Source organism: Aulostomus chinensis, chromosome 2 (assembly GCF_037954235.1).
Source record: "Aulostomus chinensis isolate RoL2024-O1b breed Wild chromosome 2, RoL_Achi_v1.0, whole genome shotgun sequence".
Taxonomy (NCBI): domain Eukaryota; kingdom Metazoa; phylum Chordata; class Actinopteri; order Syngnathiformes; family Aulostomidae; genus Aulostomus; species Aulostomus chinensis.
This window is the reverse complement of record NC_141321.1, coordinates 15,401,677-15,419,758: the sequence shown is the minus strand read 5'-3', so window position 1 is coordinate 15,419,758 and position 18,082 is coordinate 15,401,677. Positions and strand designations below refer to the sequence as shown.

The following is an 18,082-nucleotide window of genomic DNA, read 5'->3' as shown; positions in this document are numbered from 1 at the left end:
AGAGATCTGTTAAATGATGAATGTGTTTCTGGGCAAGGCTTTGCACAGACAAGTAATTGGAGAATAAATACATCATATTTCACTCCTTTGCCTTACAACTGTGATAAAGACAGAAGGCCTCTAAAGCTAATTTAAATGTCAAACTTTCAGCCCATGCACCTCCGGACTAGCTAAAGTGTTGCTTCGAATGGATGAATTAGTGTTTAACACTCGACTCTCAGGCTGAGGCGCGAGAGGCTACGCAAACACGAATGAGGCCAAGCACACGGACGACAATGTGAGGTCCAGTCAGATTCAGATGTCAACAGTATTGGTCTTAAAGGGACTCAAGGCCGCAAAAGTAAATGAGAGATAATTATACGACTTCTAAAGGACTGTTCTTGTTTAGTTTTTACTTTGGTTGAGCACAAATAAACTGCTCGATAGAAAACACACAATCCTGTCTTATAAACTCTTCAAATACTGACTATTGCCTCTGGGTCGAGTAAAAAGAGCACAAAACGAAAACTAGAAGTTTAAAGACAGGAGACATTTTTGATCAAACTTATACGTATCATACACCAAGATGGTACACAATTTGTGAGGATTTTAATGGGGCATAATTACGACACAGCCAACAGTAACAGGGAAAGTGATGAATGATCACAAAGAGGAAGGGGGCTCAAAGACAGATGTAAAGAAAAGTCTTGCTGGATTAAAGTCGATTTCTCACCGTCTGAAACAATTTAACTCTAAAGACCCTTTCAGAGAAGGGAAAAAATACCCTGAATTTCACTGGGTCTCACTTTCATTTTATTTTCTTTTTTAATTGGACAATTTCTGATGGACTTGTAAACTGGTTCCCAAACGAAATCAATTCGTCCTTGCTGTTCTTTGCAGGCCCAATAATTGAGGGTTATTTTAGCCATGTCAATAAACCAACTAGGAGACAATGAGCTCTAACAGTTAGCACCTGAAAGATTTAGGAAGATAATTATGAGAAGACAGGTAAACAACCTTACAAAACAGTTTCCTTCAGAAAAGATACTCTGTGTTCCTGTGAGTGTTAAAAAGGTATGAATAACACAGCCGTAATCCTGTCTTGGTGAAAAGGAAAAAGTAGAATGGAACCCTTCTAATATATTTAAACATCCACAAGCCCAAAATTTATAGAGGTCTCCTTTATGTTGCTTCACTTAACTTCCTCTACCAATCAAAACAGTTGTTATTTGTGCCTAAGTGCTAGTCTGCAAATACTCAATTAGACTAAAGACACAACCGTAAAACATCCTTGTCCCTAAATGAATGGGGCTATTAATACTTATTATTTCAATCACTACATTTGTGACAGAGGTTTAAAGCTAAAATTGACAAACTAAAAGCACATTCTGTATTCGGCCTGATTCAGTTTTGTTTGTTTCTCTGCTTGCTCAAAAATCAAAACCCAAATTTATCCTGATTTGAGATGAGATGAGTTAAGTAGCAGATGCCTTGTCAAACACCCCACCACCACTCTCAATTCATAAACAAAAGAGCCATAAGGGATAATAACCAGTGTGAACAAAATGTTTACTTAAACAAATGTGTTTTGCTCCCGCTGAAGCAGTAACTTCTAGTCGAGTGTGTATTTATTATCTCTGCTCATCACTTAAAACAAAGATCAATCCTGTGTGTTTATGTACACAGGATGAAGTAGAAATCTGCCACAGAAAAAAGAAATGCTCTGAAAAGCTGGTCGTTATTCAAACTCACTGGAGGAATTCTCCTGTTACTAAACCACAGCGAGAGGGCACAATGTCACAAAAGAATCAGGACGTTTCAAGGGACATTAATTAAAATTTAAGGAGAAAAACTGGTTCAATACTGTGTCCTTCTGAATGTTTAATGCCGATCCAGATGCTGTTGCTCTTAAGTGAGATGCAACATGATGCTGCACGGCTGTGTTAATAAGAAGACGAACCCGCGTGCATGTATGCATGCATGTTCACTCACTGACACACAGCAGCAGCAGCTGGGTCTGACAGCTGAACTTATTAGTCATGCTGCTCTTACAACCTCCACTGGGACAGGAGGAAAACAAGGAGGAAAACAAGAAAAGAATGGACACAAACCATGTGATAGCACTGATTTAGTCAAGTTTCATGCCCCGCTCACCAAATCTAAAATGCATTACCCATGAGGAGTCACAAACAAAGTCGTCCGTGTACTGCAAAGCGCCAGACGTGTACCTTCGTGATCACCATAGAGTAAAACGGCACATGTGCAGGCTCTGGGTCATTACCTTAACAGAGAAGTCATCTTTCTCTCCAGAAAACACAACCTTAACTGTTTGCCATTTCTATCTGCCTCCATTTTTCAAAACCTTGTCAGTTGGAACAACAGTGTACTGATGTGTGTGTGTGTGTGTGTGTGTGTGTGTGTGTGTGTGTGTGTGTGTGTGTGTGTGTGTGAGTGTGTGTGAGGGAGGGGGGCCTTGTGTTTTTTGAGAGGAGCAGCATATAGTTGTGACAGGTAGATAACACCTGGATGAATAATTCAAATTGGCATAGGCGAGCTGACTGTGACAAGGCAAGAAAGCAAAAGACAAAAAACAGAAGACCTGTGAATGAATCATCAGAGAAAGGACTAATACAACAAGCACAAGAGAGGACAAGACTGATAAAACCTTTTACATGAATATTCCACACCTTGCCAGCAATACTAATGTATGGGGATGTTGTCGTGTTGTATCCCATTACTGAGTGGTTACCCCCAGGAATTGTCAAGATAGCCCACCAAAATCTCCAACGGCCTGACAATCTTCAAGACTCCAATTCAACAAGAACCTCCAACTCTGGTTGAATGCGTACGTTTATCTTTCCAATCACGGCAACAGTTATCCCTGTATTTGCAGGCATGCTGTGAATACTCAGGGGCCTCACCAAAATGGATTAACGAAACGACATGTAGCACTTTTACTCAGAGTTAGGCTGTATTCCGAAATTATTGTTTATAATGTCTCTGTATAACTATCAAGGCCAGGGTTGGGTACCAAGCCCTGTATTCTTCAGGGTACTGACAGAATTACATCAGTAGTGCCAAATCCTGATTCAGGCTAAATTAATCAGTGCAGAATTTCAGTACATGGGGGCAAATGCAAGTAAACCACATGTTGCTGCTGAGGGACCCAACCTTTTCCCCTTGGAGGGCCACAATTGAAACATAGTAGTGATCCATCATCACCAAAACCTTCACACATTGTGTTATTAAAACGAAAAATGGTACAAAGATCTCATAATTAAAGTTTTTCAAAGTAATAACTTAACACTATACAGTATGTTTCAGCCAAAGTAAAAACTGTTTTGATAAAGTGCTTCCATTACACTACAGCTCAATTTTCAAGTGCAGGCAACTATTTTCATTATTAGGCCTCTTATTATTCTTACAACTGAGCAAAGAATGCCACGACGTTCAGCTTTGCCCAAGCCAAACACTGAGCAGCCCTGTGTTGTCCAGATATAGCTGAATCATGTAACATTGTTTGTTTAATGTGTTCATCTGGGTGGTAAAAGTGAAGAGGCAGGACTGACCCTGCCCTCCTGACCACCAATAAGGTGCCCTTGAGCAAGGCCCTTTAGCCGTGACTGACCAGAGCTTAAACAAGCAAATTAAAAGTGTGGTTATACTTTCCAAAACTTCATTGAGTTACTACTTCCTGTTATCTTTTGGAAAGTAAAGCAAAGTTGACTAAAACACTGGGTCAAAAACAAAATGTGTCGATAAACCAAAGGGCGTCCTGTATTTGATAGGCTAACATTAGCAGCATGCAGCACAACAAATCAGATGGTTAAAGAAGGCCAGGTACCAGTGGCAAAAGTGATATTGGTTCAAATGTGAAGGGCACCCAACATGATAACAACAAAATCTTCATTTACCTTTCATGACCGTGTTTTCATACTTAAAAAAGTAGTCAGTGCTAACGTTGCTAATACTGGAATTGTTGGTGTGAAGTTGTAATCATCACAGTTTTGGTACGGAAAGACAAACATCACCTTACACTGCTTAGCATTTAAAAGACCCCCGCGACCACTGAAAGCTGCGGAGCAGAGTTAAATGGACCTAATTGAGCTCTAACAAATAGTGATCAATTTTACCATGCATATCTCATTATCTATTTACAGAAAGTAATCAAAAATCAATGATTCTGCTAAGAGTTGCCTTGAAGGCTGGAACGAGCACACACACACAAACAATTGCTTGTAAATCTGCAACGCAATTCCTCTTCGATGAAGACACATACAGCCAGCCTGTAGCCAATTACGCAGGAGACCATGATCAGTTTCACACAAACACATACACACACACAGAAACTCATATTTTGTCTTGTTTTAAACAAAGTCAAATGGCTACAGTTACTCTGAGTGCATGGACACTGGGAGAGGAGAAGTGAGGCTGAGGTGCCGACCACTTCAGGCAGGAAGAAATGTGTGCAGGAGCCGAGGTCTTGGATAAACTCTGAAAGCTTTTTGTGGCAGTAAAGTTAATTGAACACATTCAGAAGTCGATTATTTTGGTGAGTAAAATGTTCGGCTTGATGTGTCAACAAACTCCTAATGTGTACAAGTATAGGGGGTATAGATTGCCTTTACACTTCAAAAATCATAAAAGTGATGCTCTTTTGTGAATAAATTCAGAAGTCTTTGTTTGCCTCAGAGCTTATTTTCATCAGTAACAGAACATCCAAAGTAAAAATCCAACTGGCTTTTGGTTGAGGGAACCCAAAGAAATCCCAACTACCGAGTTCTACAAAGATGTGTCATCTCTGTAGCACTCATACTATAGCTGTCAGATGGATGTTTATTATATAAGCATATTTAAAATGTCTTACCTGCTCTTTGTGAACCAAAAGTGAGAGCAACTCTGCTGAGCAATTCAGGTTTTGCGTATTGGCCATCATCTGCCAGCACCCAGAAACAGCCCTCTGACATTTCCTGAGGATGAATCTGAAAAACACATCCTTGGATTAGTACATTTGTTTGGACTCACTGACCTGTGCGCAGCACATGGAGCTACTTACCCTATTTCACAGATAAGATAATGTACGGACAGAAATGTCAATAGGAAAAAGGCATTACCGGTATTCTCATCAGTTTGTTTGTCTGGTTCACATATTAAAACTACAGTCTTCTCAGTTCCCAGCATGAATGTCCAGTACATAGCAAGTCTTTAACAGTCAGTTACAGGTAGTCTTTACGGTGAAGAACTGTTCTATTCATCAATTAAAAACTCTGAACAACAACAGTTTCGTGTACAATCTCAATGACCTTCAGGCGTCAGTGTAGTGGCGTGTCCTCCAATTCTCATTATGTGCCAGTTACGCTGCTTGATGTGACACGTTCATGGAGGAAACACCTGATTGTATTGAGGCTTTGTGAATCGCCTTCAAAGGTTCATAATCAATTAACTCATGTCTATGGTTATGGGGTGATGTAACAGACATCAACACCCTGATTAGCCCACTTTGAGCCCAGCATCAAAAAGGGACTCAGGTATTGCTGGGAGTGGTGAACAAGGTAAAAATGCTTCACTCAAGCAGGCAGTAAGAAACACTCACCCTTGGCTGCTGGATTAAAGTTATTTTACCGATTGTAGTTCAAGGCCTTGTTGCTGTTACAGCTCAGTCCAAAACTGAAGTCCAAGATCGTATCATGAAACTCTTTAGTAATTTTGCTCTTAATCTAGTTGAGAGAAGTTTCAGGACAGCTTGATGTCACACATATCCAGATGTGGGGATTTCAAACAGCTGTGCACTAAGATGGGCCCTTATTTTGTCCTAATAAAGGTTTATTTGAAATTACAAGCATATGGTTTAGTTTGTTGAACACCTGCATGCAACGTGCAGATGGGATTCAATTATTAATCATATCGCAATATAATGCCACTTGATGGCGTGATCTAATAATGTTCTGCAGAGAACATCTGTAAAGTCTATCTTTGTTGTTTTCAAGAAAAAACTTCTTTGGCGAAAAGGAGTGATGGGATGTTAATTATTAGAAAAACATCTGTATGGTTCTGTTGCTGCCAAAAAACATCAGAAACAAAGTGAAGAGAGCAGAAAAGGGCCATTCTTACCACCTGGCCTGAATTTTCTGTCTCACATTTTTTGATAACCACAAAGTGAAGAGTGTGGAAAAACTCTCTCTGATTGATGATCTGATATGAATAAAGACTATTTTATATGATACACAACTCCGGTACATTTGGACACTTAGGGCTCACTTACCTTGGACCAGTTGAGGCGCTTCATGGAGCTCTCAGGCTTGAATTCTTTCTTAGGCCTGAGGCCATAAGGCAGCACATGGCAAATGGGCGCACCTACAACCCCCCCGAACCCTAATGGGGGTGGAGGAGGGGCACCAAATGGAGGAGGCACTCCAGGTGGAGGAGGAGGTGGGGCAGGACAGCCAGGTAAAGGAGGTGGAGGTGGTGGTGGAGGGGGGGGCGGCATCCCAGCTAACCTTGGGGCGGAGGGTGGAGACCCAGAGGGGAATCCAGATGAAGATAAAGGCTGTGCAACATGGCCAGAAGACATTGCCACAGGCACGGCTCCAAACTGGATCAGCAGGGAGAGGGAACATGTCAGTGGGCCCATTTAGATGGAGTACAAAAGAGTATCCATCATTTTAGGCAAAACCGTATGGCAGCTGAAAGCTTTTTTAAATTACTTGTTGAAAAATAATAACATTAAATATCCCAATACAACCTAAAATTGAAAGAAATTGAACACCTCAACACATGAACTGGAGAGATCAGACCGCCAACCTGTAATTAGAGGACAACCTGATCTACCTCCTGAACCAGAGCAGCGGAACTAATCGTAACCACCGAATTCCATTTTACTGGAGTAACACATAATACCAATACTCTCATGTTATTTGTCATTTTTAAAGAGTAAGTCCCCATTAAAAGAGCAACCATGACATCCACACTATTAAAAAAACATTAAGGGGCTACATTGTTGAGCAGTCAATGACACAACACTTGCTATGATGATGAATTCATTTGTGAATATCATCTCTAGGAGGGATTTGCTCATAATAGTGCAACGTCCACTTCGTCTTTTTACAACCCGACACCAAAACAGAGAGGAGGATCCCAGTAGCAAATATATAGGCCAGCTTCCCTGAGTGGACGTACAGGATAAAACAAATTATCTGAGACTTCAATTCTAATGTCACTGCTTCAATATCTTTTTTTTTTTTTTTTGCTCAGTTTCAAGGTCTAGCTCCAGAATATGTTACTAGGTGATTTTAACATTTTTAATTGGTAACCAACTTCTCTAAAACTACTCTTTGTTGCCACTGATAAATGAGTAGTGAATTTTAGTTTCAAGAGGGTAAATAGACAGAAAATGAAATAACCCCAGGAGAAAAACTAGACGCAGATGAAATATAGCATCTGCCAAGTACAGCACAGTAGGATTTTCTTTGTAATTAATACCATGGATTGTGCTGCGGCTAACAGGCGTGCTCTCTCAACCATCCAGCAAAGAGCCAGTGCCTATGAATGGTCAATTTTCTGTCAAAAGCAAACTCACATCACTTCTTTTTTTTCAGAGGCCAAAAATCAAATGTTATAACCGGGTCTACAAAGCTTTGCAAATTGCATCATAGACAGCAAATGGTTTATTGATCAGTGCACCGGTTTTAAATTAAGGACACACACTAAAGGTCAGCCCTGAGCTGATACTGCCTCTGGAGGGAACACAGTTGCTGAATTTAAAAAGTTCATGTGTGTGTTAAAGAGGATTAGAATTACACAGACACATTAAGACAGTGAGGGGCAACTTATTGTGTGTCCCAGCATCAACTCCTATTTGAGTTTTCACTTCATGTTTGCTCTCTTAAATTGAAATATTATCTAGAAAATAAAAGTGTGGTTCCCCTCTGAGAATGAAGTTATTTTGCAGTCTCAGGGTATGAGGACAATTCTCTGGGGTGTTGGTGGGTTTGAAAGGAGGCCCAGTGGTGAGGTTGAAGGGGGCTTGTCAGAATCAATTGAGTTTGGAACATTTTCTTCTTATGGGAGAGAGATCAGAGAATTAGAATTGGCCAACACAGACAGGACTGGTCAGTGTTCTCATTTGCCTAGTGTCAGCTTCCATGTCAAACCCAACTGCAGGCTCCGATACCCCCACCCCCCCACCCCCAAAACCCATCCAGCAGCCCAAAATTACAAGACTATCTCCTCAGGAATGAGAAAAAAATGAAGAGCAGTTTGTTAATAGTTTTAAGGGTTTTTGTTATTGTTGTTAAACATCATTCATTCTCACATCTCAAATCCTTGTTATACGTAGAAACGCAGACAGGTCGGGTACGGAGAATTTACCTCCAGTATACTCAGGATGTGGGACACTTGACAAAAGTACACAGTAGACTGTCTTTGATATACCTGGGACCTGAAGGCCTGCAGTTCTGCTTGGAGTTCAGCGACTTTTTCTTCACTATTCACCAGCTGAGCTTGTGCCTCCTGTCTGCTTAAAAACTCCTCATCAAACTAAAAGGGAAACACAAATGAATCAATAATATAGCGCGTTTGTATCGATTGTTGGAGTCCACATTTTTGTTGGAGAACCAAAATTACAGTCATATTGTTGTACGCCCACTCATTATTGATAAAAAAACTTTTAAATAATCTACACAAATGGGAATTAAACTAAACTCTGTTGGGCATCAGGCAAACAAGCCACCCAAACAATCCAGATCCGATTCAGCCTGACGCCCAACAGAGTTTAGGTAATGACAGTGGTCAGGCCATTTGACCTCACCACCTTCGAGTGTTTTAGATTTTTACAGTACCTGTGACAAAAATGAAACATTAATATATACATTTGCAAGTTCAATACAAATGAAACTTAATAGAAAAGCTCAAGGTTTTAAAGCATTTAAGTGAATTAATTACCACTTGTCCATTTCAAGAAAGCAATAACTCCAAATGGATATTTCATTACTGCTGAGACCTGTTATTATCTGCCTTACATCAGTGGACTTGTCAGTATTCAGTGTATCAAATAGGGTTGCCAGAATAAAAAATTCATTCTCAATTACATAATTGTTTAAAAAAAAAAAAAACGTATTCCAAAAAAGTAACCAATTTAATGACACCGCCCCTTGACCCCATGTTTGGATTTAGCTTGTACATGGAGAGCTGCAGGTAAACAGATGGCAGCAATTAGCCTCCGCTGCATCTCATCTGCTGGCAATTGAAAGAAGATTTTGACCTCTAAAATGTATCTATGCCTTTATTCACGTGTTTATGCATTTCAACTGATACATTCAAAATGTCTGGTAATTCACATATTAAGTATAGTACTTTCATTTTCCAAAACAAATTATGACGCATGCCAGGAACATGTCAATACTTGCCTTCTGTGCCAGTTCTGAAGCTCTTTGTTCAAATTCATCGATTCGAGCTTTATCCACACAAACTTCTGAAAGCAAGAAAAAAATCAAATCATTTAATTAACTGATTCATCTAAAATGAATATGATTTGTCAGGGGTGTGACTTGCCTAACAGATGGCTGAAGTCCACATCCAGACGCTTGCGGTAGCTGAAGTCTGGGTCGGTACCGCTGCGGTGGAGCACGATCTGAGACACACACTCCTCAATGATCTTAAAGTACTGAGGCCTGAAAGACGGAAGAAAACATATTTATTAAAATCAGCATGGTGAAAACAGAGACGGACAAGAGACAAAGTGATGTGCTGAAACCCTTCGATGTGGGGTTTGTTAAAGTTCCTGTTAAATTTTAATTATTTAAAGTGAGTGAAAATACAAACTTATCAGTCTGACCTACCGTAAAAACATTTCCGCTTTCAGGCAAATTCGAAAATTTTGATTGTTTGGACACAAATATACACTTTTTTAATCCATTATATACATGTGCAAGGTGTCATATGGACTGACTGAGATCAAAAAGGATGTTTTTCGTAACCGTTCGCTGTTAATATAATTACGTAACACAAATAAATCTGCAAATAAGAAATATTTGTAATACTATCAAGCCAATTAATTATGTATGAATTATGTATGGATTCCTCCTGTGAAATTATGAGTAACTCGTGGTGCATTTGTATCTAGTTCCTTTATGACTACAAAAACTCAAATTGTTTACATATACACACACACACACACACACCACTTACATCAGGGCGGAAGCGCACTTTTTATTACAATGAACAATGGGGAATACACACCAAGCTATTAGCAGCTGCTGAGTGAAATTGGAGTTGAATTGTTTCAAATTGCTCTGTTTAATGCAGTGGTGGCAAAACAACAAAAGACACACCACAACAGAAAACCAAAAGAAGATTACAACCCAACAACAGATAACTAGACACTAGACACACTAGTGCTGCTGCAAGTTAAATGGACAGTGTGGGTCTGATCTGCTGATCAATACACTGAAGTATACAAATCCTGACTCCACTAAATCATCTGAGACACATCAGGAAGTGTCTTCTACCTCTTCTTAGCGCAATGCTGGGACTGGTTCTGATATTAGGAGAACCATAACTGTGATTCTGAATATGAGCAGCAGAGAGGAATCATTCACTGAATAAAGAGAAGAATTTTTAAAAAATCAAATGGAATAAGGCATGCTGTCTGTCAAGCTGCTGGTGTTCCCTTGGGACCCCTGTGTAAAAAGATAAATGTATTCTTGACATTAAAATTAAGCCAATAATTCAGTTGGTAGAGTTCACAACACCAGTCAGTCATAAGGAATGTAGCATATTAACAAAAGATCAAAGTCAGATGTGGTACCTTCAATGTCGATTGCAAAAAACAAAACAAAACGAAAGATATCCAAAGCATAGAACTACCTGAGGAGAATCTGCAAATTTATTCAAAAAAAAAAAGATGTATATATTTGACGTCAACCTGAAACAGCCAACATGCCTGTTGTCACACCAGATGGCATGGAATGATAGGAAGGCGTACATGAACACACCGCATTAATTATGGTTTGTGTATGCATATGTTAATGTGTTTCTAACTTAAGTTGGGAGGGAAAAATAACACCCCATGTTTTCTTATTCATCAAACACCAACACATCAAAATATTTCAGGATCCAAAAGATATTTAGAACCAGAATTATGGACATGTAGCACTTTTACTTCCATGTTTGTCCAGGCTTAGAGGATATTGAATTTTCTTGCCAATATTTTTACAAATGATTTAGCCGGTGTAAAATCAAGTTAATATGGCACATTTTTCACAAACAAACAACACAAACTCACAAAATTGTGGATTTTTTTTTAGCTTATTAATCTTCGTAATAAACAGATGATGAGCAAAAGAAGTAAGCAAAGAAGAACTTGAGCAAAACTGGGCCTACAGAAATATTGGCCATTGTACCAATAACAGATTTTAACAATGACCAATATTGGTTGATACCAATACTAACCCCTACTGTGGAGAAATACAACAAAAGGTTCTGTTTCTTTGTGACTCTGGCCTTTGACCACACAAATCAGTTCATCCTGAAGTCCAAGTGATGGTCTTTGCCAAATTTAAAGGAATACCCTTGAGGTAACCCTGGGATACCATGGTCACAAAGCCAACAAACATGATTTGTGAGGTCAAAAATGACAAGGCACACCCAACTAAGTCAGTCCATTTTTGAGACCAAGAAAATGTTGTACCAAATCTCAAAGCATCTTCAAATCCTTTAAAATCAATTCAAATGATACCGAATGATTGTAGAGTCCAATTACATGTTTACTCTTATGAGCCCTTTATGACAATAAACAATAATTTGTTGGTTTTTTTGATGAATTTTATTCAACAGGTTTCCTGCCAGAAGGAGTGTGGTGTACGCATGCTGTCGTTGGTGGGAAGCAAACGCAGGCTGGTTGAAAATATTTTCACAACAACTTTCCTGTTTCAAAAATAGATGGCACAAAATGGTGCATGACGAGGACACAACAAAGATATGAAGCCTGTGTAAAAACAGGATAACACATATGAATTACACGATTATGAAAATAAAATAAAAAGTGTGAAGGTAATTTTAACATTTCACTTCAGATGTAAAAAGATTATCAGAAATAGCAAGAACAGTGCACCTGATACTCGGTGTGTTTTAAGGGTGGTAGAAAACCGCAGGTGATATATTTCATATTCTTCAGATTACAGCTCCATCTTTTGATCACGTTAACTCTCACCATGCTGCGAGTGAACCAACAAAATATAGGCCTTTGAAAAGTACCATTAATGGGAGAGGAGAAATACTCCGAAAGCCAGGGTTTCTAGAGATAGCTTGAAGATGAAAGAGAGTGCATTCTCTTTGTTAGCTGATGCTATTGAAGGGGTTTAAGGCAAAAGGAGGGAGACTTTCAAAAACTCAAGCTCATCATCAGTGTACATTTATGTGTTCAAAAGGTGCTTGGACATTTGCTTGAATATTTTGTAAAGCTGGGAAAATGCTAGGTGTCTGTCATAATTACTGCTAGGATTAGAAAGTATATATTTCTGCAGAACTAAAGAGCTCTAATGTATAAAGAGCATATTCAAACTAATAACGGAAGCAGACATAAAAATAAAAAATCATAGTGTACAAATGATAGACATGAAAAGGGAAACTAATGTGAGGGGAGAGCTGTGTGAATAATAACAGAAGAAAAACCCTGCCTGCTTTCTAAAACCTAAGATACATAATGACCAGAGTGTATTGCTGATTCTTACCTGACCACATAGTCGTTACGTATAAGCATCAAGTGCTGCAGTATAGAAAGGAAGTAATGCTCTGCACTGCTGTCCTTCACCATGTTGAGCACAATACTGAACACATCCCCTGCATCAGTGAAAAGAGTCAAGGAAGCGCTGGCGTACTGACACATTACGTTTTCACATAAAAGACAGCACTGTTTTCTAATTTCCCCGCTTTATCAAGCATTTCATCAGGAATAACCTATCTTAGCCTATTGACAGAAACAGCCAACGCATTAGATAGTGAAAAGGATATTCAAGCTCGCATTTGATGTCATCCAGCCTATGAGAGAACTCCACCATGTCCTCTTCTTTGTGCTCTTCAAATACCTTCAGCTGAATGTCAAGGGCCTCATTTCTGATGGTTGTCAGTTGCTACAGATGGATCGAAGAAGAAAAAGAAAAAAGGTCAAACAGATTCTACACGATAAAAAAAATTCATAGAGGTGAAATAAAGCAATATTCCACCCAAAAAAATGGTTTTTAACCTTCCAAGTAAACCTCAAACAATATGGGGTTTTGTAGCCTGATACAGATTTAGAGCAGAAAAAGTCTCCCATTACCAATAAGTGCAACCAATGAAGTGAATTTTCACTAAACTGAAAATAGATTATTTCTGTGTTCATTGTGCACCAATTTTGTACCAATGTGATGATGTGAAGGTACTCAGAAGGCTAATTTCTTAAACAAACTTACTTTAACTTACTTTATTAAAACAAATATTTTACATTATCATATAGCACAATTTAAATAAAGGCCAAAATAAAATGGTGAAATAAATAAGAACGATGTACTGAATCGCTCTCTGCTGAAAAGACTACATTACACCATTTTTAAATCAACATGTGCTTGTTTTTGGCATTTCAGAAGCTGTTGTTAGCCAGACAAAAACACTTTTTGGGTGAAATATTGCTTAAAAACTCGAGAAATTCTTTGTCATCTGTAACTAAACGGAAGCAACATGCCTGAGGAAAGACAAAGAGGTCATTCCTCACTCTATTCCCCTGATATACAGGTGTGGTATGCAGCTCCACATTTTAATGTATTTGTTTCCTTGGCAGCTGCCCCAACATAGTTTACAGCAGGTAATTATGTTAGCTAGATGGTATAAAGGGCAGTTGCAGTGACTTTAGCTAAAATTGGATTCTGATTCTGGTACCAACAGAGGATGTGTAAACTCCCCTGTGTTTTATAAATTATTTGCTGGAGCAAATCTACAGTATTTCACAGAAGTGGACAACTCATTTAAATATTAATACAAGATGAGTGTGAGTATATATTATGTGTCGATATGTGTGGCTGTGTGGTCGTGTTGCGCTTACCGGCAATATCTCTTTCAGGCCACAACGCATGAATTCATTTCTGATGTGCAGCCTGAAGTCCAGCTCATCAGGAGATGTTACTAGTGCATTGATGAGCTGCATGCACGCCACCTGCAACATCAAAGACAGAGAGAGAGAGCGAGAGAGAGAGAAGGTGAGAAGTGAGTGAGTGAGTGAGTGAGTGAGTGAGTGAGTGTGTGTGTGTGAGAGAGAGAGTGACGGTGAGAGAGGAAGGTGTGTGTATGTGTGTGAGAGAGAAAAAGAGAGAGAAGTAGGAGACTAGAGAACAGAGGAGCCTGAATTCTTCTCCCAGAAGTTGATGAAAAGCAAGTCAACATGCATCCTAAATGAGTTATGTCCCCAGGAAGCACAGGACCATAACTAATGCATGTATATTTTTCCAGTCACCAACTTGGGGGGAGAGGGGCAGTTTTAATATTGATGCAACAACTGCAGATGTACGCGCATACACAAAACAAACAGTCAATTTAAGGGCAAACTCGCTCTTTTGGAAGCTGTTTTTCAAAACCCTCTGCATTTGGTTTATTGCACAGGGAGTGCTGCATCCTGCGACTCACCGAACTGGCCAAACACAGACAGAGAAATCAATTATTGATCAGTAAAGCAATCCACCCATGTGTGAAAAAGGGGTAGAGACCCGGAGGGATTTATGGATGTTATATGGGTAATTGTCAATTTGATAGCAGACTCTTCACATATTTGTCACATCACTCAAGTTTAGTTTTCCCTCAAAATACTTTTATAACTCAGTTAGGCAACATTACCTTCCACATCCTTTGATTTAAGTACATGCAAATGTACGTCAGTTGAGGTAAAATCAATACGCAGAGTTGAAACTCACAGGAGATACTTAATCAATAACAGACAAGAAAGGACGGAAGAAACTACAGCAGGATGTTTTACATCATCTTTCACGAGTATAACAAAGATCATTGATTAACATAAAAGCTCGGTTAGCCTTTAAAGCCTGCAATTTGATTCCAGCTGATCACACATTTGAATATATTATACATGTACATGAAACCATCCACATTAACCTAGGTTCTATATCTACAATCTGGCATGACAAGAATATAGAGGCACTTAGGAGAAAATGGAGGTGCCCTGGTGACTAAATGCACATTTACACTTACAGTCTAAATGCTAGGCCAGACGCTGCCAAAAGGGGTGACTATAAAAGTGACCAAGTAAGACAGAAACCCTTTGGACACACAGCGCCAGAGTTAGAATAACAGCCACTGTGCTTTAATAATGCATGGGGTTAAAAGAGATCAATGCTGTGTATTAGGAAGATGTACGGACGAGTACTGCATCATTAAGACACAACTAAGCTATCCAGCATATAAGGCTATGCTTTAGTAGCGGCATATGAGCTTTGTGTATTCAATGCCTCATTTAATACAATTAACCCCTTACAGTAACATCTCATTTTCTCTTTATCCATTATACTTTCATTCGACCACTGCTCTGTTCACTCACCATTGCACAATACAACCCTCAACCTCTACACTTCTCCCTGCGGTGTTGCATCAGTCATTGTTACAGCTAACTGAATACGAATTGGTCTTGCATAGTCATAATTGCGAAAGAACAATGTCCTATGTGAAGGTTATGTATCATCTTTATTCTTAAGTCCACAAAGGGAAGTTGTACAAGAAGGGATTGCATAAGGCAGCTGAACGGACAACGTGCATGGACAGGAGGAACACTGTCCAAATATAAAGAGGATTAGGGAGGATTCTGAGTTTGGAATCTAGCAACTTGAAGCTAAAACTTAGTCATGGTTTTAGCTGCTTGTATAATAAAAGAATGATGAGCATAAATGCTTAAAGGATCATCAGTTAATGGCATGGCAAACCAAAATGGAGGTGATTTAATCTGAGCAACTAACAGCACTACAGACTGATTATACTCATGGCTGTGAAAGGTAAAATCAGTTCAATAACGCCTCACTGTTGATTCCAAGAGCCCCAACACGATTCATACTGTACACCTGACTGTTGCAACAGCTGTATTTTACAGCATAATAATAGTCACAATAAAGTTTCGTAAATACATGCATGGTGCTCAAATGTAGCAATGGAGAAATAATCCATAAATGGGGATATAAAATTGAAAAGAACAAAAAGAAGTCATCAGAGAAAAGAATGTTTGACAGATTCAAAGACAGGGGTTGTGATGTGTTGAAAATGGTCAACTTTGGACAGACGTGCCTGATTTTATTCCAGTGAGATCTGAGGGAAGCAACAAGGTGTCAGTGGCTGTGGAGGAGTTTGTCCTTACTTGTAACTGAACCGAGCGATCTCGTAGACCTTGAACAATGGTGCTGAACCTCTCGATGGCCCTCCATTCCCCAGCTGTGGTGATGGCTTCCAGGACCTTCTCCAACCTGAGTGACGATATGAAATGCATGAGTGAACAAGTGGATGTGGGATGAGAATTCATTGATTTAAAGAGATTTTGACCAGCAGTTCTCTCCCGTTTCATCGTATCTGATCCAAGTGGAACACATTTTCAGCCAAGACTAGAAAAGGGATGTGTTGACAATTTAAAACAAATATATGTAAGCTAATTTAATACAACTGTGGTACTATAAAACTGAGGATTACATGATCACACGACTACATCTCACTGACTAAACCGATGAACACTAAACATAGCTTTTTTTTCCCCTTCAGCTGGGCCATCATTCCAAGTGCAGATTTTGTTCTTAGCTGTTCCTGCACTTTGTTTTAATTTCAAATATGCAGCAACACTGTGTCCAGTGACTGAAATGAATAGTGTGGAAGATAAAAACAAAAAAAGAGGACAAGTGCATTGGTTGAGAATCACTTAAATTAACATGCGTTTGAATCATGGAGAACATCCATTCTGTTCTTCTGCAAAAAAATCCACATCCATATCCAAAAGAATAAGATGTATACTGAGAGAAGTAAATGACACCAGAACATACGTGTTCTCTTCACCCACAATGCAGATGGCTGACAGCAGCTTTACCACATCAGTCATCATGGCAGACTGAGTGGGATCAATTGCTCTTGCCAGTAATGCAAGACTTCTCTCCTCCCCGAGGATTCGATCCAGGCCATACTGCAATCAACACAAACACTGAGATGATTACACAGCTATGCAATAATTCTCATCAAGAAAACTACAATGTAGTTGGGTTTGTGTGTGTGTATCTATGTATGTAGTTGTGTATGCGTGTATGTATGTATATGTTTAAATATGTACATAAATACACATATATACATACCTATATACACATATACAGTACATACATATATACACACACATATATGTGTATATTCACATGCACTGTGAATGAAAATTATATATATATATATACACATACATACAAACACACACATATATATATACACATATATACATATATATTTAAACATATGCATAAACTTATTGTTATCATTAGATCTTTGTAATAACACCCATCATATCGAGGACTAAAATTACACTTTGAATGCTTTTATAATTTGGAGAAGCAATCATTTAATGAAGATACACACATTTTTTTCCTTGTATCTGAATTGTTAAATGCAATTATTCCTAAAGTCATTTCTTACTATGCCAGAAATAATACACAATTTTTGATTTTCCTGTCACATTTTTGTTGTTCCATTTCAATATGGTTTCACAAATAAATGCATTTGAAGTCAATGTTTCACTAAGTCATCACAAAATAATCATTACATTTCCCCTTACATCTTAAAAGAACACATCATATTTTTGACTCCAGGACTAAATCTTTTAACCAATTTTCAGTAGCTGTCTATACATGGCACAACCTGACAGAACCAATTAGCAGTATATATGGTGTATATATAGTGTAACCCCATTAACTTATAAATGATGTGAGATACTGTTTAACTCCTATATGGTGGGCAGTTCATGTTTTAAATTAGCTATTTTTTGTATTTTCCATCACATGTTGATAGAAAGTTGGTTTTATTGGTAATGATAATGTCTGGATAATGCCATGTGAGATGG

General features: G+C 38.7%; 1 protein-coding gene across 4 annotated transcripts in view; it reads right to left on the bottom strand.

Annotated features, from left to right (window-relative positions):
- Positions 1-18,082, bottom strand: part of LOC147269196 (protein diaphanous homolog 3-like) — a 172,904-nt gene that overhangs the window by 132,462 nt on the left and 22,360 nt on the right. For all 4 annotated transcript variants that reach the window (XM_086180823.1, XM_086180839.1, XM_086180831.1 and 1 more), the window contains exons 7-16: positions 17,028-17,164; positions 16,358-16,463; positions 14,054-14,164; positions 12,988-13,106; positions 12,708-12,824; positions 9,529-9,647; positions 9,384-9,448; positions 8,410-8,514; positions 6,242-6,571; positions 4,847-4,961 (exon numbers count right to left, since the gene is read on the bottom strand). In XM_086180823.1, the coding sequence (XP_086036949.1) occupies positions 4,847-4,961; positions 6,242-6,571; positions 8,410-8,514; positions 9,384-9,448; positions 9,529-9,647; positions 12,708-12,824; positions 12,988-13,106; positions 14,054-14,164; positions 16,358-16,463; positions 17,028-17,164 (1,324 nt within the window). The remainder of the gene's footprint in view (positions 1-4,846; positions 4,962-6,241; positions 6,572-8,409; positions 8,515-9,383; positions 9,449-9,528; positions 9,648-12,707; positions 12,825-12,987; positions 13,107-14,053; positions 14,165-16,357; positions 16,464-17,027; positions 17,165-18,082) is intronic.